Here is a 21,360-nt window from a genome sequence, read left to right as displayed (position 1 = left end):
CCGTATTAATATGAATGTCAGGATTTTCTGATTTATGAACCAGAAAACGATATGCTTTACTATTTCTTGCATATCCTATGAAAACGCAATCAACCATTTTCGGTCCAATCTTCACCCTTTTGGGTTTAGAAATTTGTATTTTAGCCAAACACCCACACACTTTAAAATATTTTAAGTTGGGTTTCCTACCTTTTTATTTTTCATATGGAATAGATTGCGTTTTGTTATGGGAAACTCAGTTGAGTATTTGATTCGCTATAAGAATAGCTTCCCCCCACAAGTTCTAGGGTAAACCCGAACTTATCAATAAGGCATTCATCATCTCCTTTAACGTTATATTCTTTCTTTCCGCAATTTCATTAGATTGCGGTGAGTAAGGGGCAGTTGTTTGGTGAATAATGTCATATTCCAAACATATTTCTTCAAAAGGAGATTCTTATTTACCACCCCTATCACTTCTTATTATTTTGATCTTTTTGTTTAGTTGCGTTTTAATTTTATTTTTGTATTGCTTGAATGCCTCAATTGCTTCATCTTTACTATTAAGTAAGTAAATATAGCAATATCTAGTACTGTCGTCAATAAAAGTTATGAAATACTTTTTCCCACCGCGAGATGGTATTGACTTCATGTCGCAAATATCTGTGTGAATTAAGTCTAAAGGATTTGAATTCCTTTCAACTGACTTATAAGGATGTTTAACATACTTTGATTCCACACATATTTGACATTTTGAGTTATTGCATTCAAACTTAGGCAATACTTCCAAATTAATCATTTTTCTCAAAGTTTTGAAGTTGACGTGGCCTAAACGTTCATGCCATAAATTATTTGACTCAAGCAAGTAAGAAGAAGCTGAAATTTTATTCATATCAATGGCAATTACATTGAGTTTGAAAATGCCCTCTGTAAGGTAGCCTTTTCCTACATACATTTCATTCTTACTAACTACAACCTTGTCGGAAACAAAAATACACTTAAAGCCATTCTTGACTAGAAGTGATGTCAAGACTAAATTCTTCCGTATTTCAGGAATATGAAGGACATCATTTAGAGTCATAATCTTGCCAGAAGTCATCTTCAAGCTATCTTGCCCGTTCCTTCATTTTTTGCAGTAGCGAAATTTTCCATAAAACCTGTCTCGTTGGGTCCAGCGGGAGCATAAGAAGTAAATAAACTCCTTGTTAGCACAAACATGACGAGTTGCCCCCGAATCAATTCACCATTCTCTAGGATTTCCGACTAGGTTGCACTCCGAAAGCATGGCACATAAATCGTCTATTTCATCATTTTTCTCAATCATGTTTGCTTGACTTTTCTTTTTGTCCTTCTTTGGTGCACGACATTCAGTAGCCTTTTGTCCAATCTTTCCACAGTTGTGGCAATTACCTTTGAACTTATTTTTGCTTGGGTAATTCTTTGGACCAGACGACTTCTTTCTCTTTTTGCTCGTTGAAGCTTCCTCAATAATATTTGCATCCATAATTGTTGAATTTTCACGAGACTTCTTCTCAGCAGCCTTGATGTCCTCTTCAATCCGTAGACGAACAATAAGGTCTTCAAGCGTCATCTCCTTGCACTTATATTTCAAATAATTCTTAAAGTCCTTCCACAGCTGAGGTAGCTTTTCAATAAATGCCGCAACTTGAAACGCTTCATTTATGACCATACCTTCAATCATAAATTTATACTTAGTAAAATAATTAATATCTTGAATAAAAATATTGACTCGGTTTATACCTTCAGCAAGGAGGTCATGAACAATAACTTGCAATTCTTGGACTTGCGTCATGACAGATTTACCGTCAATCATTTTGAAATCCAGAAATTTAGCGGCCGCAAACTTCTTTAGTCCACCATCTTCAGTCTTGTACTTCTTTTCAAGAGCATTCCACAATTCTCTTGATGTTTTCATGACGCTATAAACATTGTACAAGTCGTCTTTCAAGCAACTTAAAATATAGTTTTTGCATAAGAAGTCAGAATGTTTCCATGCCTCAGTGACTACAAATCGCTCATTTTTAGGAGTTTCTTCTCTCAGAACTGGAACATCTTCGTTGATAAAGCGCTGTAAACTGAGTGTGGTCATGTAGAAGAATATTTTCTGCTGCCAACGCTTAAAGTCTACACCGAAAAACTTTCCGGGTTTTTCTGCCGGTGCCATCGCCAGTGCAGGAGTTTTGCGACTTGAAGACGTAATTGCCATTGCAGCTGTAGTCCCAACAGAACCATTCTGTTGTTCCGCACTTGTTGTCATTTTTCTATAAAAGAAATTGACAAACAAAATTAGTATCTCGGTGAAGTTTTTATATCTTCAAACTGAATACAAGCAACCGAGTTTTTATATCTCAGATTGAGTAGAAAGTCACAAAGACATTAATCTCAAGCTGGAGTAGAAAATTCGAAGATTTTAATCTCCAAAACGGGAGTAGAAAATCAATAAGATTTTAGTCTTCCAAAACAGAATGTAAGATGAATACAGAAATAAATATTAAATTCCTTAAGCTTGTTATCACTCTGTATTCAAAACCAGTAAATCAATAAACGTTAGTTTAAGGAAAAAATAAAGCAGAAAAAATTCCGAGCCCACAAGTTTTTTGTGTTTCCTTAAGGAATTTAATCCCCTCACAATGCCTAAGGTTGCGGATTAATTCCTCCAGGATAGAACGGAATAACTATTATGTGATAGTACTGAACTCAGTGGTGGAAAATGAGGCTAAGCCTCTCTATTTATAGATAATAAAAGGGTAAAATGAAGAAGTGCAATCCAAGAGATATCTCTTCCATTTCCCATTCACACTCCTTAAAAACGCAACATATGTTACAAACGAAAATTATGTATAAGCTATTTGTCTTTTTTTTTTGTTGTTGAGGTTTTTGAATATTGATAAGAAAAAACTACAGTGAATGGACAAAGATTGCCTGCAATGTTACACGTAATAAGAGTAATAAACTTTCAGTACTCTTAGATAAATGTGGACTATCCAGAAAGTCATTAGATCTTCTTGCTATAACCTTCAGAGGCAAGACTTAGCCACTATCACCGTTTTAATGTAGGCATTTGTGCATATATATAGTATACAAAGACTTATACAAGTGTGTATATTTATGGTGAGTCCTAATATTTCTGTACGTGTAATAGAAAATTATGATGATGATAAGGACACCCAAACGAATTTTCACAAAGCAACAAAGAAAAAGGATGAAGGCTATGATTGATAATTTGATCAATCTGTCGATTGTAAGCACGTAATTTTTGACCCGTATAAATTTTAAAGTTAGTTTTAATATTTTAATATTTTTAAAATAGTTACTTGAGTTATTATACAATTTTATTTTATTGTATTTTAATTTCAAAACATAAATTTTAAAAACATAAAAAAAAATTAGTTTCATTAATGTTTTTGTTGTCATACTATTTTACTAGGATTTTTATTTAGTTTCATCTACTTTTATTTTCATATAATCTTGGAAAATACCAAAAATAGTTTCACAATATAATATTGTTTATTTTAATTAATTAGAATTAGTTTTGTATTTTATAGTATAGATTTTATATTTTTTTTAGAAGGAAGATTAAGATTCTTGAGTTGGTATTGTCTTATTTCAATTTTAAGATGTCCATGTCCTTTCAAGCCCAATTCAACCAACCTGATCCAAGCCACTTACCCAGTCCACCTGCCAGACCCGCGACCCAGTCAGGTGACCCGCTCCAACACACTCTTTAATCCTAGCCCTCTATCCTCTCTCCATCCAATAGCCCTTGTTATTTCCCCACACCCATATAAAATCCTAATTATAATCTTTTCAAACCCTAAGGACCTAGGCAACTACACACAGACATAGAGAGGGAAAAAAAAAACCTAGCAATCGTTTTCTAAGTTGGACGCCGCAGCTTCCTCCAAAGGACAGAGAGCAAAAATGCAGCACCAAAAAAAATACTCCAAAGGGATCCCATCTTTTTCCTTCTGTTTAACCATTGATAACACCCATTTTCCACCATTAAAATCAACTCTGAAACTCCATAACCCAGTAGCTTAACACCACTGCCAAACACTACACCTCTGAAGAAAAACCAGCACTTTTACACCTCAAAAACAGCCCCAAAAACTTTTCAAGTATGAGCAGCAGTTCAGTTTTTTTCACAATCGAGATTCGAGTTGTCCGACGGGTTCGAGGTCGTTCGAGGTTCTCGCTCACAACTCCGTTTTGTCGGTCCTTTATGTTGTTTTGATTCAATTTTCTTCTCGGCAGTCGCCATTAAGGTTGGTTTTTTCCACTGTATTTTTTTAAAATTCTATTCTTAAGCATATGAATATATGGCTTTGATTTGTGCAACATGTGGAAGATGGATTGAGTTTCTTTTATTATGCTATATGAGTTTGATTATTTAATTTTTCTTATGATTAGCTTTCGAAAGTGTCTCAAGATTGTTGAAATTGAAATCATGTTTTCCTTTTGCCACAAGAATATGGGATTAATTAGAGTGTTTACTCTAATTTTGTACTCTCTTTTGTACTCTTATTCGTATAGTAAAATTGCCCCTCTTCGCTTGTGGACGTAGGTCATTTTGACCGAACCACGTTAAATTTGTGTCTTCTTTATATGCTTTAATTACCGTTGTTATCAACTTCTATTGTCTTTGTTTGTTTGGCTAAATTCTGCACTATCCAGGTTCCCGATCCTAACAAATTGGTATCAGAGCCGGATCTAACCGGGTTAGTTTCAATAGCCAAAATGACTCTAACAAAGATCTATATTGAGAAATTTATCCGAAGTACAAACTTCAGAATGTGGCAATTAAAGATGGAAGCTATCCTAATTCAGGATGGCTTAGACTTGGTGTTGCAAGGAAAGGAGAAAAAGCCGGATAAAATAACGGATGGTGAGTTTGCCGTCATAGACAAAAAGGCAAATGCAAGTATCATTTTAAATCTCTCAAATGAGGTTTTACGTGAAGTTTCTGTAGAAACCACAACCAAAGTAATGTGAGAAAAATTGGAAACCTTATATATGAAGAGGACAGTGAAAAATAGACTTTACCTGAAGCAGAAGCTTTATACAATTCGTATGGGTGAAGTTACCTCTATTCTCTCTCATCTTGACACTTTTGATTCCATTCTTATGGATTTGAGTAATATAGATGCTGAAATTAAAGATGAAGATCAAGTCGTGTTACTGCTTTGTTCTCTACCCCCATCTTTTAATCATATAAGAGATACTATGCTTTATGCAAAGGATAATATCTCTTATAAGGATATTAAATCTATCTTAAAATCAAAAGAACAGATAGATAGTGATATTACTGGGAAAACTAGTGGAACTCAAGCAGAAGTTGGCTTGTTTGTTAGGGATAAATCCAACTCCATATCCAGATACAATAATTTAGAGTGTCGCTATTGTCATAAGAAATGTCACATAATCTCTGAATGCTATAAACTGAAAAATAAAGAAAAGCATAAAGAAAGAAAAAATGAGCACAAAAATACTGATACCGCCGTAGCTAGTGTGCAACTGATGAGATTGAGGGAACTATATTTTTAGCAACTGAAACTAGTTTCAGATCAGACAATGAGTGGATTTTAGATTCCAGTAGTTCATATCATATGTGTCCTAGCAAGGACTTGTTTTCTACATATGATTCAGTTGCAGGTGGAGTTGTCAAATTGGGTAACAATGTTACTTGTAACATTATTGGCAAAGGTACAATTCGAATCAAAGTGCACGATGGTGTGGTGAGAATTCTCACCGATGTTAGACATGTTCCTGACTTGAAAAAAAATCTCATCTCTTTGGGCACTCTAGAATCTCTTGGGTGCAATTACGCAGGTGAAGGTGGAGTTCTGAAAATTTTTTATGGTGCTCTTGTGATCATGAAAGCACACAGATCTGGTTTGTTGTATACTTTATTGGGATCCACTGTTATAGGACCTACTACAGTTTCGATACCAGACAACTTGTCTGATTTTGATGGCATTAGATTTTGACATATGCCCATTGGAACTTTTGCGGAGAAGGTGGAGAAAATTTACTATATCAGCCAAAATTAGGCCAAGGTGGAGATTTATAATTATGGCCAATATTTTGGCTAATGGGGTCCATCTCATATAAGCATAAGCATCTTTGCAAAGTGTAGAATTTGTTGGCAATATTGTTTGGGACCCAAAAATATTGCATTGTGTGGTGGACATCATTTGCACAAGTTGTATCTCTTCTTTTACACCTAAGATGCCAAGAATTTTTTGCCTATAAAAGGGAAGGGCATTAGTTCATTTTAGACACATCACCAAGACTTGAGTCTTCATTTCTTGTTTCTTCATTTTCTCCTTTATTAAGAGTGTTTTGTATGAGAGTTAGTGTTGGGAAGCACTTGTGTGAACCCTTTGGAGTGATCTTGTGAGGTTATTCTCTTAGGGTATTTGGGATTAATTAGAGTGTTTACTCTAATTTTGTACTCTTATTCGTATAGTGAAATTGTCCCTCTCCGCTTGTGGACGTAGGTCATTTTGACCGAACCACGTTAAATTTGTGTTTTCTTTATATGATTTAATTACCGTTGTTATCAACTTCCATTGTCTTTGTTATTGTCGTTATACCGTTGTTTGGCTAAATTCCGCACTACCCAAATTTTTGATCTAATAGAGTTTAAGCCCATATATATTGAGTTAATTAAGAACCTAAAGATAAATTAATATTTATTTTGGAGCTAAAACAATGACTTTATTCCTAAAGTGTTGAACAACCTACTCATTGGTGCTTAAAAAGCAATTGAATATACCCATATTCTGAATATTAAACACAAAAAAGAATCTCAATTTCAAAAAAAAAAAATCAACAATTATTTTCCATAAGTTTATCAAAGCGACTATAGTACTAAATTTTACAGAATCAAAAATAAAAAAACAACTAACAAGAATCATTAACCTAAATTAAAAAATAATATTCATTAATAAAACATTAATAAAATTCTGAAAAGGCGTTAAAAAGAGAAAGGAACTTACCTGGGGCTAACACTGGCCACCGGCAAGGCAACAAAGAGAAGAATAGTGGTTGAGGGCTTGAGACAACGCGAGCAGTGGCGAAGAGAGAGAGAGAGAGAGAGCAGCAGATGAGTGAGGCAATGAAGAGAGAGAGAGAGAGAGAGTTAGGGATTTTTAACTCAAATCACAGCTGGTAACGTTTTTGGGGGAAAATATAATTAAAAGGGAAAACGACGTCGTTTTACTTGGTTTAAAATTAAAAAACACTGATGTGAAAAGGGTAAAATTACATTTAATAGGAATGGAACCCGCGACCTTGTACAAAATCTGAACCCCCTTGACAACTGGATCACGCTTTTGGCTTGTTTCGAGGGTGTTCAAGATATTATATATATACATAAATACGAAAATTAATTCTATATAAACAGTGTAATTTTTCGACGAAGGGGGTTCAGATGAATACCCTTCCGCCCCCCTAAATCCGCCCCTGCACGATATAAGTGCTCTAATAACTTAAAGGACCTTCTAATTATTAATATTTCATTATTCAGAGTCATCTTTATAGTATTAAGTAATAATTTCAAAGACCTCCCTCTAAATTTTATTTCGTAACACTAATCTTCTTTTTGGTTTGAGATATTACGTTTACCTCCCTTGTTTTGCTATATGCTTTGATAGATTATTCTAATAGAGAGATCATAAATTTTCTTCAAAGTATTCTCACAGCGAGGTGCTTGGTGGTTGACAAGCTTGTTGACTTTGTTGCTTCTCCACATTCTTTATTCGGAAAAGGTCCAAATATACCCTTATACTATACGAAATTGAGTACATTTGCCCTTCGTTAATACTTTAGCTCAAATATGCCTTTACCGTCACATAGTTGGTCCATATATGCCTTTAGAGTTACACAGTTGGCCCATATATGCCCTTTTCGAAACGGAATCTACCCAAACTAATTAGCTTTTTCGTTAATTGTATTAAAGTGTATTACAAACACTATTTTCTTTTTATTAGTATTTTTTTTTCTTTACCTTTCTTTTTTCTTTCTTCTTTTTTCTTTTCTTCAATTTTTTTTTTCTTTTTCTTTCTCCCTTATCTGACTTCCTCCATTAATGATGTCTTTTCCATTTTCATCACCAATTTCACTTGACAAAACTCATGAATTCTAATTACTAAGAAAATTCTCCCATAAGAATACTTTTATAGATCATATATTTGTCAATTTTTTAAAAAAATTAGCAAAGTAAGATTGAAATAATATTTATGTAACAAAATATCCGAAAATCCAACAAAACCGAACAATCCAAACCGATATAATTAGTTTGGTTTGATTTTGATAAAAATCGAACTAACCCGTTCCATGTACACCCCTAATCTACATAGTTAATAAAAAAAATAGAAAGTGTCCAGCTGAAAAAAGACTAACAACTCAAATTTATAACACTACAACTTGAACTCTAGGCTTTTAATCATTAAATTATCTTTCTGAAAATAATTTAAATATTTTGGTCTTTTGAGTATTGTTAAAGGTTGAGATATTTTTATTATTTTAAAGTTTAAACCATAATTTTTGGAACAATTTAATTTCGTTTATTTAGAGGGCCAGTGAAATTGGAACTTGATTATCTTATGGGAGAATTTTTTTAGTAATTGGAATTCATGAGTTTTGTCAAGTGAAATTGATGATGAAAATGGAGAAGACATCATTAATGGAGGAAATTGGATAAGGGAGAAAGAAAAAGGAAAAAAAAGAGAAGAAAAGAAGAAAGAAAAGAGAAAGATAAAGAAAAAAAAGTACTAATAAAAAGGAAATAGTGTTTGTAATACACTTTAATACAATTAAAGAAAGAGCTAATTAGTTTGGGTGAATTCCGCTTCAAAAAGGGCATATATGGCTAACTGTGTAACTCTAAGGGCATATATGGACCAACTATGTGACGGTAAGGGCATATTTGAGCTAAAGTATTAACGAAGGACAAATGTGCTTAATTTCGTATAGTACAAGAGCATATTTGGACATTTGCCCTTCTTTATTCTATTGGACCTGGATTGGTATGAGAATATAAGGGACACAAATCTAATATAAGAAATCACAAAAAAATTAGTATCTCAAGGAAGGTTTATGAAAATCTCTCTTATAGTAGTAATCGTTAGTATATGGACACTATATTCATGATTGACCTAACCAAACAATTCGAAGACGAGTGTTTCTCAACGTAGAGGAACAAGAATTGGGACAGAGTACAAAGACACAACACTAACACGCTATTTGCATAAAATCACAGGACAAGAATGTTCTCCGTATTCAAATAGTCTCACAAAGGTCACTAGATAAACTATATATCATGATTATTAGAAGAAATAAGCATCTGAAACACTCGTGTGAATGACTGCAAAATATGTTAGATTTCTCGTTTGTTGTGTTACAATATTTTAGATGAATCGGCATCGCAAAATATTATTTGAAATCAATTTATTCTAGTTGCTGAATTGTGGCGATGATACGAGGAACTTTAATAATATTGCCTATAGTTAAACGTCGGAATTTTTTATTTTACTCGACTATAGCTGCCGCGCTAAAGGAATTGTTTAATCAATAACAAACTTAATTTATTAAACATGCCTGATCTAAACAGACTTACCTAATCATCATTTACTATTATATTATGTTTTAATAATAGGTCAATAAGTTGATACAATATGTATCGCCATGCAAACATCTTTATTACATTAAGAATTGCCAGGCGAATCAATAGCTAGGTTGCAAGAAAGTATATCAGTACTATTTTTTTCTTCTGTTAACCTTTCATTATATATATATAACTATATATATAAAACTAACATTTCCTAGTCTAACATGGTTTATGTAAATATTTCAGCTGCTCCATCATTCCCAACATCACAGAAAAACGAAGTTTTCCATGTTTTATTACTACGTTTTCCCATTTTCACTTCCTACTTCAATTGGGAAACTGAAAATCCTCATGCTCTATAAAAACACACCAAGCCCTTCAAGTCTCATGCATTAAGATCATTTAAACCTCTTTCATATTCCCTCTCAATAAGACCAGCCTTTCAAAATTTTCACCTTAATTAAAACTATGTCTTCAAAAAGCTCTTAACGCTAAAAACTGGTGATGACGAAGTACACAATATTATTTTAAATCGAAATTTATTATTCTAGTTAATGAATGGTGAGAATGATACTCCATAAATATGACGACAAGCATTTTAAAAAATTACCTATTGTCAAATTTGAATTTTATTCAATAGTATCTGTACGCTTTAATTAATCATTTACTATGAGACCATATCATATTAATAGGTTAAGTTAATATACAAAAATCATCGCGATGGAAAAAAAATTACAATAAGATCATATGAATGAATAGGCAGAAAGAAAAAAAAAATTAAAATATCTCCTCTTCATATTAGACTCTTAGATAAATCGAAACCGCGGAAATTAATTAAAATCAAATAGAGTAGAAAACCCAACTTTTCCTCTAAATGACACAGCCTAATAATCCATACAAAGTATTTATATAAAATTAATGAATTTTATATACACATTTATCATTAACATTAAATGTTAATAGGGACTCTTGGCTACTTGACCCACTTTTAAACTTAAGTTGTCAATTGACCTTCAAGTTTTAATTGTTGTACGATTGACCTTCATACTTAATTAGTGCTTAAATGGGATTATAAAGTGAAGGAAAAATTTAGACTTTATCCCTAATGTTTTACTTATTATACTTTGGCCCCAACTGTAATATTTTAAGATTTCAAAAAAATAATCCCAAAACCCATTCCCACTGTTTTAGCCTTCCCAATCCTCATTTTTACGGCTGAATCCGCCATTGCAGCTTATTTTTCTTGCATTCCTCACACAAGTCGACTCCCTTTTTCCCTATTCCTCTCAAAGCCTCATTCTTTTGATTTATCGATTACGAAGAGGAAATTGGAAATTGGCATATTTTTGGATCTGTCGATTTGGGGATGAAATTGGTGATATATTGGATTGATAATTCATTTTAGGTGGTATATTGTGTAATTTCTTCGTCTGATAAGTGTTTGTATCTCATCTTCTTCATCATTGTTCATTTGAGTTTCTGCATTTTTTCTAGGCATGGTGCTCGACCACTAGTGTATAATAGACCACTATAAAAATAGACCACTAGTTTACAATAGACTAATGGGAGATTATATATTTATCACGACCTAAAATTCATTAAAGGTCGTGATGGCGCCGGACACCGTTGTCAAGCAAGCTAAAAATAAATACTTAGTTGGGTTCTCATTTTAATATTTCTGAAATCATATTTCCTTCAATTAAATAGTAAAAGATGAAATTTACAAAATAAATAATAATATTTTTTAACAATTTCAATACCGGATAACCCATAACCACCCTAAAATCCGGTGTCACAAGTGCATGAGCCTCAACTAGGAATATAAATTAAATACAATATCTGTCCGAAATATAAATTTGGACATGGAAAATATAAATACTCTGAAGGAGACTTTGCTGGCTGCGGATCGTAGTACAGAATGCAACTCACCTAAATTTCCGCAATAACTGCGCCTCTGCGCCCACAAGGCCACTAGACATATATGTACCTGCATAAAAATGTACAGCAAGTATAGTATGAGTACGTAAATCAACGCGTACCCAGTAAGTATCCCGCCTAACCTCTAAGAAGTAGTGACGAGGGGTCGACTTCAACACTTATTATGGGCTATAAATAAAATATCAATGATATAACTAAGCATGGATTACGTAGAACGGCTGTAAGCTCAATATCATGAAATAAGTAAACAATTCTTTTGTTAATAAGAATTTTCCAAATTTATTTTCGTCATTTAACATTTTTTTTTGGACCTCTGGCTAATGAAAGCAATATCAATTATTATCAATTCCAAAGATATATCATGCGCAAATCATGCCGAGGTCGTACGACCCGCTCCAATATAAATATTTAAATTGTGCACTGCCGAGGGTCGAACGGCGCGAACCTTAGATACATCTATTTAATTTGCCGAGGCGTTCGGCCCGCTCCACAAAAGAGAAAATATAATTTAGAACAACCAAATTCAAGATTTATTAAGGCAACTATTCGAGAAATACAAATTCTCATTTACGGTCAAGAAGAATGGAGTTTAACCTTTTAAAGTTCCTTTACCAAGTTTCAATATGATTTAAGCAATTTAAATTAACAAGTAGGATGCAAGCATCGCAATTATAACATGATCTGGGTCCTAGATTATCCGGACATAAGCATATTAGTAGCTACGCACAGACTCTCATCACCTCGTGCATACGTAGCCCCCACAAATAGAATCACATATTCAATTATTTCACCTATGGGGTTAATTCCCTCTTATAAGGTTAGTAAGGAGACTTACCTCACTTCGACGTTTCAAAACCGGCTCCAACGCTGCCCTAACACCTCAAACCGGTGACCGCCTATCCAAAACTAGTCAAATAAGACGCAACCCAATTAAAATATACTCTAATACCCATAATTAATCAATTTATAATAATTTTCAACTCCGCTCGAAAAATCGATAAAGCAACCTTCGGGCTCACGTACCCACATTTCGAAAATTTTTGAAGATAAACTTTACCCATGACAACATGAACTCAAATATATAATTTATTTCAAATTTCATGTCCAATTTCGTGGTCAAAATCCAAAAATATCAATTTTTAGGTTTTTCTTCAAAATCCCAAATTTCTATAAATTTTCATGCATAAATCCATGTATAAACCTTGTATGTAACTCAAAACTAGTAGAAATCACTCACCTCTTGAAGGATGACAAAATGGCACTTCAAAATCGCACCCAAGACCGACTCCAACGAGAGAAAAGAGGTGAAATGAGCCAAAACCCGATTTGGCTAACTTATACATTCTGCCTAGGCGACTTTTGCACCTGCGAAGCCAAAGGCCGCTTCTGCGACACCAAGACCGCTTATGCGGAAAACACTGGGGGCTGCTCCTTCACACCTGCGGATAATGTCCCGCTCCTGCGACATCGCAGGTGCGCAAATGCACCTCACTCATGCGCTCCACTCCGCTTCTGCACTCCAAGATGCGGAAGAAGTCTCGCACTTGCGGGCACTGCCCAGCTTGCCCAAAACCGCTTCTGCGACCCTCCTGGCCGCTTCTGCGGCTCCGCACCTGCGACCAAAATCTCGCAGGTGCGGTTACACCAGATACCAGCTGCCTTAACATTTTCCTTAGTCCAAAAATCAATTCATTAAGCTTCCGAAACTCACCCGAGGCCCCCGGGACCCCGTCCAATCCCACCAACCAGTCCAATAACATAACACGGACCTACTCAAGGCCTCAAATCACATCAAACAATATCAAAATCATAAATCGCACCACAATTCAATCTTAATGAACTTTAGAACTTCAAACTTCTACCTTCGATGCCGAAACCTATCAAATCACGTCCGATTGATCTCAAATTTTGTACTCAAGTCATAATTGACATTACGGACCTACTCAAGTTTCAGAAATCGGAATCCGACTCCGATATCAAAAAGTTCACTCCCGGTCAAACTTTTCAAAAACCTTCAAATTTCTAACTTTCGCCAAAAGATACCAAAATGACCTACGGACCTCCAAATCCACATTCGGACATGCTCTCAATACTAGAATTGCCTTACGGAGCCATTCCCAGACTCGGAATCCCAAACAGACATCAATAACATTGAAATGCACTTCAACCCAAATTTAGAAAATTCTTCCAAAAATGCCAACTTCCATAATAGGTGCCGAAACGCTCCCAGGTCATCCAAAACCCGATCCGGACATACGCCCAACTCCAAAATCATCATACGAACCTGTTGGAATCTTTCAATCCCAATTCCGAGGTCGTTTACTCAAAAATCAAACCTTAGTCAATTCTTCCAACATAAAGCTTCCGAAATTAGAATTTTCTTCCCAAACTAACTCCGAACTTCCCGAAATGCAATTCCGACCATACGCACAAGTCATAATACCTTAAGTGAAGCTGCTTAGGGTCTCAAACTGATGAATGACGTGCTAGAGGTCAAAACGACCGGCCGAGTCGTTACATTCTCTTCCACTTAAACATACGTTCGTCCTCGAACGTACTAAGAACTGCTCTGGAGTTGTCCGAAATCATTGTTTAACACCTCGTGCACCTACCTGTGCTACCACAACCTAGTTGAGCACATTTGCTCGAGCAAACCTGAAAATCCTCCCTTTTATCTAGTCAAAAAAGCCTTAGAGCCAAATTCCAACGTCTGAAATTCTCTACCAGGTCTGTTTCCAACATAAGAACACTGTATCCATCACTACACGATGCACCAATACATGATTGCATACCTTTACTAAATTCATACCATGCACCGTGTAACCCACGTGACCATAATAACATCCGCTGACAAAGATAGTCAAAATCCCATGAATCTGATGCCCAGACGCACCTCACGAAGCATTTAAGTCCCGTTTCAACTCTTGCTATACTGTCACAACTGAAAGGATGTGTAGAAATTCATAACCAACTTCCGAGTCAACGAATCATTGAGTCTCTCCTCCCGACAAGAACTATTACCTTATTATGAACCAAATAATTATATTTGCTCTTAAATATGCCTCATTTAAATCTTATAGCACTGATCTCAGGTCCAAAAATCCCGTCTCACCCAGTACAAGTCGTTCCGGAAATAAGCCACCACAAACACTACCAAAGGTCTCATATGATGCCACCATGTGCCAACAATCCACAAATTCGACTGTGGTACATAAGGAAAATGAACTCTGGAAAGAATTACTCAACCCACGTAACTAATTAAACAACTGAAAAGGTGTCATGAATCTTTCCCAGAAAATGCGGGACAAAACACACAGGAATAGATTTAGGGATCTGTGCTCAACATTACACTGTTGCGGCGTGCAATCCGGTATACACATGATACCGTGACGACGTGCCACCCGATCCAAACAACATATCCGTGGCGGCATGCCACCCGATCTAACCACATACCCGTGGAGGCGTGCCACCCGATCTAACCACATACCCGTGGCGGCTTACCACCCGATCCATACATGATAATCGAAAGAAACGCTTATACTCACGAAATGCTCGAATATCAACCATAAGCACTCCAAGTGCATAATACAAATCCTGGGGAGACGGGTAGCGTCATACGCTATAAAACTCATGCACAACTAAGGTGCAATAAATGACCTGTATCTCGAGAGCCATCCTGCTCATATAACACCACAAACTATACGTGATCTCAATACGAGTGCGAATAATCAAACTGCCTCACAACCCACATGGCACAATAAAGACTACACGGAAAGGCCGGCAACAGAAATAACATCCAAGGCCCGAAGACCCCTCAGAAAATAATGCTATGCTGAAATGAACACATCCGGCCTGATATAGAGCCCACATTCATATTTAGATCCATCCATGGACCTCAAGTTGATTCTGATCGTACCGCACTGGGCTAATAACCTTTCAAGGATCCATAACAACCCTTTTTCCCATGACACATAAGAACAACCGTCCAATCCGGAACAAACTTCCACAATTCACAACTAATTGAATAGAGCGCCTTTCAGGCCTAAACTCTCACATTATCGATAGTACCAAATCTCCATACTTGATTCCAATCTTTAATCAATCAAGTGACTACATGTCACACTTATACAATCTTCCTGTGGGATATGCTCCCACGACCTTCCGCACCAGGTAACAAGTCTGCACATCCATACCACCGGCCATCAAGAAGCCGCAAATCAGTACACCAAGTCTCTTACACAGGACACTGATCTCTGGTGACGCTTAAGACAACACCAGCTCACTCTAAACATCTGAATTCTTCCATGATCATTCGAGGTCGTGACATTTTTGTCAACACCGAACCGCAACCTTGATCCTCAACTCCCAATTCCCATGCTACTCACTGCACCTAATCATGCCAATGCGCAAGAGTACAAGAATTTTATCATAACTCCTGAACCACTAATAGAATACATACTTCATCATATAGGAACCTCTCACTTGACTCATTTCAGGAGAACCATTGCAACACATGACTGAATTCTCATAACCGCAGAAAATACAACCCCAAGTAGTGGTCTAATCCACCACGTCCCTTTCGGGATCCATTTTCACACAACAGTCCATATGAATCGAATACCTCCCAAATCAACTAAGTTGTGGTGGCGCTCAAGCCCAAGTGTACAACCACAAACCACATGTATAACTTCACGCTGGAGAAACTGGTCACTGCCATAACCGTGTTGATTCAACCATTACCAACCGAGCCACGTCTTCTAATTTACTCGGGACTTGCCTTAGAAATATTAATAGCTCCATTCAAAGCATCATGAACCCAAATCCACACTCATCCTGAGTGACCTTATTTCACAAGACCACGTTTGTCTCAAAACCCACAAACCATCTCATACCCTCCTTGTGCGCACATTCGCATCTTCAACTAGTACACCCATTCTGATATTTCCTTTACGAACCCGAAGTTATTTTCTCCTATTCCTCCAATGCTACATCGCAGACCGAAGACAACATAAAATACTACAAGCTTTTTTTCATAATCTCCTGCAAAAGCTCGATACTCAGCCATACTACGGACTCGAAATCCTTAGGTACCACACTTTAACTTTTGAATCCACTAGGATCGTTGTTGAGAGTCACCCACTCTGACTCGGTCCCAAATATAATCAACTCCAAGGCCCTGTTAGCACAGGTGCACCCTCTCAATGAAGCAACCGACTAAATTCCTTTTCCTTGTACATCACATCCCCACGAAGCATAAACTCTAAGTCTTCCCAAAACCTAAACATGAATCGATAAGGCCAATTACAACACACATTCCTCAAATTTTTTGCTCAAATTACCACTAATGTTCTCTTTCCTTACTCATAACAACCCACCAATATGCCGATAACCAGAAACCTCAGAAGTAGACAAACATGCAATCCAATCGTAGGCGGTGGGGCTCTCCCACTTAGCTTGAAGCTACCATTACATGACCCTGGAACCTACCAAGATTTCTTTTTCCTTACTGACATGACCTTGCGCAATCGACCCGCCAAATTCCTGAAATCTTCCTGTTAACCATTTCATGAACGCTTTAAATCACTAGCCACATTTACATATTCGACCTTTTACTGGATAGCCAGTAAAATTCTTCGTAGAAGCTTCATCAACACCACGCAACAGTTAACCTACTCACCATAAATAACCCACCTGTGGAAATTCCATGTCGACATCTTCCAACATCATTGCACCGAGTACAATTACCACGAAACCAATAAACCATCCTGAGCCTGTGCTCGTTCACCAGCTGTACAAGTCTGTTCACTCCTCATGGACATCAACTAAAGGTGCGACAATACATCCCAATCCAAAGTCATGTTGTATCCTTCTTCATATCATGCAACTCCTTTCCGTCGTATCCAACCCTTCTCCGTATAGCAGCCAATATTCCAAATTAAATTCGTAGACTTAGTCACTGTCCACCATGAGTTCCAAATCGCTCTAAACTTTCCGCAACGCGTGTAGCTATCCTACCACATAACCCATATACTACTCTGCCGCTCTCCCACTTTGGTCAAACCTTCTCCTTTAAGAAACTACTCGATTTCTGCTACTCACACTTGGCCTTCTAGAAACTTAACTGCGACAAGACACCTCCCACATGTCTTTCCTCATCCTTCTCTGCCTAGTTGTTGCCTTAAATCAAAATCTATCTCTGTAGCACTTGAACCAATCGATCGCTACCAACTTTAAACCTTTTCAAAGATCATCTTCCTTGAGCCCTCAGCACCCGGACCACCAATTAAGTCCTGAACCACCGCACACTACGACCTCTGACAGCCGCTTCCCCAACACTATTTCACACTACCCTGCCCCGAAGGCAAATTGATGAAGACCATAACATCGGCGAACTTAACACATTCAATCCATGGCGACAACACCATATCACAGATGAAAATTCCACCATGCTCGAAATACCAAGTCTCGTTACTCCGTCAACCTAAACCTGAACATTCATAGTCCAATTGCCTTTCCTTCATCGGAAATAAAATACTGGATCTCTGAATCATGCACTGAGTTAACCTCCTTCCAAGTCATTCAGTGCTTCGACGGATAGACAAGCATCCTACCATTACACAAACACGATGCAATAGCAATGCATGAATCGTCATAACAATCAATGCCAAACCTCAAAATCGTAGGTAATACTGATACTGAGTTGTAACGACAGAACGACCTTCCGCAAGGCGACGACAATAGCCCAATAAAATACGCAGGGAGAAACATCCTGCACCACATCTGTAGTACCATTAAAATTCCCCGATTCCCAATTCATAACAAGCGCTTCACGTCGCAAAAGACTGAATAGGAAGGGAATAAAGGCATAGGCCTCAAAGGAATCGAATCGCACGATGAGGAATCAAGAAGGGAAGTGCTCCTAACAGTCCTGTAGCCTCTCGAAGATAAGTACAGACATCTCCATACCGATCCGCAAGACTCTACTAGAATCGCTCATGACTCATGAGACCTAAGTGAACCTAGTGCTCTGATACCATGTTATCACGACCCAAAATCCATTAAAGGTCGTGATGACGCCGGACACCGCTGTCAGGCAAGACAAAAATAAATACTTAATTGGGTTCTCAATTTAATATTTCTAAAATTATATTTCCTTCAATAAAATAGTAAAAGATGAAATTAACAAAATAAATAATAATATTTTTTATCAATTTCAATACCGGACAACCCATAACCACCCCCAAAACTCGGTGCCACAAGTGCATGAGCCTCAACTAGGAATGTAAATTAAAATACAACATCTGTCCAAAATACAAATTTGGACAGGGGAAATATAAATACTCTGAAGGAGACTCTGCTGGCTGCAGATCGTAGTACAAAATGCAGCTCACCTAAGTCCCCGCAATAACCGCGCCTCTACGCCCACAGGGCCACTAGACATATATGTACCTGCACAAAAATGTGCAGCAAGTGTAGTATGAGTACATAAATCAACGCGTACCCAATAAGTATCCTGCCTAACCTCGAAGAAGTAGTAATGAGGGGTCAACTTCGACACTTACTATGGGCTATAAATACAATATCAATAATATAACTAAGCATGGATTACATAGAATGGTTGTAAGCTTAATATCATGAAATAAGTAAACAATTCTTTTTGTTAATAAGAAATTTCCAAATTTATTTTCTTCATTTAACATTTTTTTTCGGACCTCTGGCCAATGAAAACAATATCAATTATTATCAATTCCAAATATATATCATGCGCAAATCATGCCGAGGTCGTACGACCCGCTCCAATATAAATATTTAAACTTTGTACTATCGAGGTTCAAACGATGCGAACCATAGATGCATCTATTTAATCTGCCGAGCCGTTCGGCCCGCTCCATAAAAGAGAAAATACAATTTAGAACAACCAAATTCAAGATTTATTAAGGCAACTATTCAAGAAATACAAATTCTCATTTACGGTCAAGAAGAATGGAGTTTAACCTTTTAAAGTTCCTTTACCAAGTTTCGATATGATTTAAGCAATTTAAATTAACATGTAAGATGCAAGCATCGCATTTATAACATTATCTGGGTCCTAGACTACCCGGACATAAGCATATTAGTAGCTACGCACGAACTCTCGTCACCTCGTGCATACGTAGCCCCTACAAATAGAATCACATATTCAATTATTTCACCTATGGGGTTAATTCCCTCTTACAAGGTTAGTAAGGAGACTTACCTCACTCCGACGTTCCAAAACCGGCTCCAACGCCGCCCTAACACCTCAAACCGGTGACCGCCGATCCAAAACTAGTCAAATAAGACGCAACCCAATTAAAATATACTCTAATACCCATAATTAATCAATTTATAATAATTTTCAACTCCGCTCGAAAAATCGATAAAGCAACCTTCGGGCTCACGTACCCACATTCCGAAAATTTTTGAAGATAAACTTTACCCATGACAACATGAACTCAAATATATAATTTATTCCAAATTTCATGTCCAATTTCATGGTCAAAATTCAAAAATATCAATTTCTAGGTTTTTCTTTAAAATCCCAAATTTCTATAAATTTTCATGCATAAATCCATGTATAAACCTTGTATGTAAATCACAACTAGTAGAAATCACTCACCTCATAAAGGATGACAAAATGGCACTTCAAAATCGCACCCAAGACCGGCTCCAATGAGAGAAAAGAGGTGAAATGAGAAAAAACCCGATTTGACTAACTTATACATTCTGCCCAGACGACTTTCGCACCTGCGAAGCCAAAGGCCACTTCTGCGGCACCAAGACCGCTTCTGCGGAAAACACTGGAGGCCACCCCTTCGTACCTGCGGACAATGTCCCGCTCATGCGACATCGCAGGTGCGCAAATGCACCTCGCTCCTGCACTCTACTCCGCTTCTGCGCTCCAAGATGCCACATCTGCGCCATCGCAGATGCGAAAGAAGTCTCACACCTGCGAGCACTGCCCAGCTCGCCCAAAACCACTTTTGCGACCCTCCTGGTCGCTTTTGCGGCTCCACACCTGCGGCCAAAACCCCGCAGCTGGTATCCGATTACACCAGATACCAACTGCCTTAGCATTTTCCTTAGTCCAAAAATCGATCTATTAAGCATCCGAAATTCACCCGAGGCCCCCGGGAGCCCGTCCAATCCCACCAACCAGTCCAATAACATAACATGAACCTGCTCGAGGCCTCAAATCACATAAAACAAAATCGAAATCATGAATCGCACCCCAATTCAAGCTTAATGAACTTTAGAACTTCAAACTTCTACCTTCGATACCAAAACCTATCAAATCACGTCCGATTGACCTCAAATTTTGCACACAAGTCATAATTGACATTACGAACCTACTCAAGCTTCCGGAATCGGAATCCGCCCCCGATATAAAAAAGTTCACCCCCGGTCAAACTTCTCAAAAACTTTCAAATTTCTAACTTTCGCCAAATGACCCCAAAATGACCTACGGACCTCCAAATCCACATCTGGACGCGCTCTCAATACTAGAATCGCCTTACGGAGCCATTCCCAGATTTGGAATCCCAAACGGATATCAATAACATTGAAATGCACTTCAAACCAAATTTAAAAAATTCTTCTAAAATGCCAACTTCCATAATAGGCGCTGAAACGATCCCGGGTCATCCAAAACTCGATCCCGATATATGCCCAAGTCCAAAATTATCATACAAACCTGTTGGAATCTTTCAATCTCGATTCCGAGGTTGTTTACTCAAAAATCAAACCTTAGTCAATTCTTCCAACTTAAAGCTTCCGAAATTAGAATTTTC

At 37.1% G+C, this 21,360-nt stretch overlaps 1 protein-coding gene across 1 annotated transcript; it reads right to left on the bottom strand.

The window, feature by feature from the left end:
• Positions 1-303: 303 nt before the first annotated feature.
• On the bottom strand, positions 304-2,008 carry LOC138905362 (uncharacterized). Its single transcript, XM_070193875.1, has 2 exons — positions 1,741-2,008; positions 304-1,671 (listed from the first exon to the last, which is right to left on the bottom strand). Exons 1-2 carry the CDS (start codon positions 1,913-1,915, stop codon positions 1,220-1,222), a joined length of 627 nt encoding a protein of 208 aa, XP_070049976.1. The 5' UTR covers positions 1,916-2,008; the 3' UTR covers positions 304-1,219.
• Between the last annotated feature and the right edge of the window lie 19,352 nt (positions 2,009-21,360).

The sequence above is a fragment of the Nicotiana tomentosiformis genome, chromosome 2 (assembly GCF_000390325.3).
Source record: "Nicotiana tomentosiformis chromosome 2, ASM39032v3, whole genome shotgun sequence".
Lineage (NCBI taxonomy): Eukaryota > Viridiplantae > Streptophyta > Magnoliopsida > Solanales > Solanaceae > Nicotiana > Nicotiana tomentosiformis.
Note: the sequence above shows the minus strand (reverse complement) of the source record. Positions and strands in the feature narration are given on the sequence as shown.

What these genes read in the sequence shown, in the direction of transcription:
- LOC138905362 (XM_070193875.1), bottom strand. Translation starts at nt 1,915, where the DNA reads ATGAAAACATCAAGAGAATTGTGGAATGCTCTTGAAAAGAAGTACAAG. An exon ending in TCATGACCTCCTTGCTGAAG is followed by an intron (nt 1,672 to 1,740) that starts GTATAAACCGAG and finishes TTATGATTGAAG; the next exon opens with GTATGGTCATAAATGAAGCG.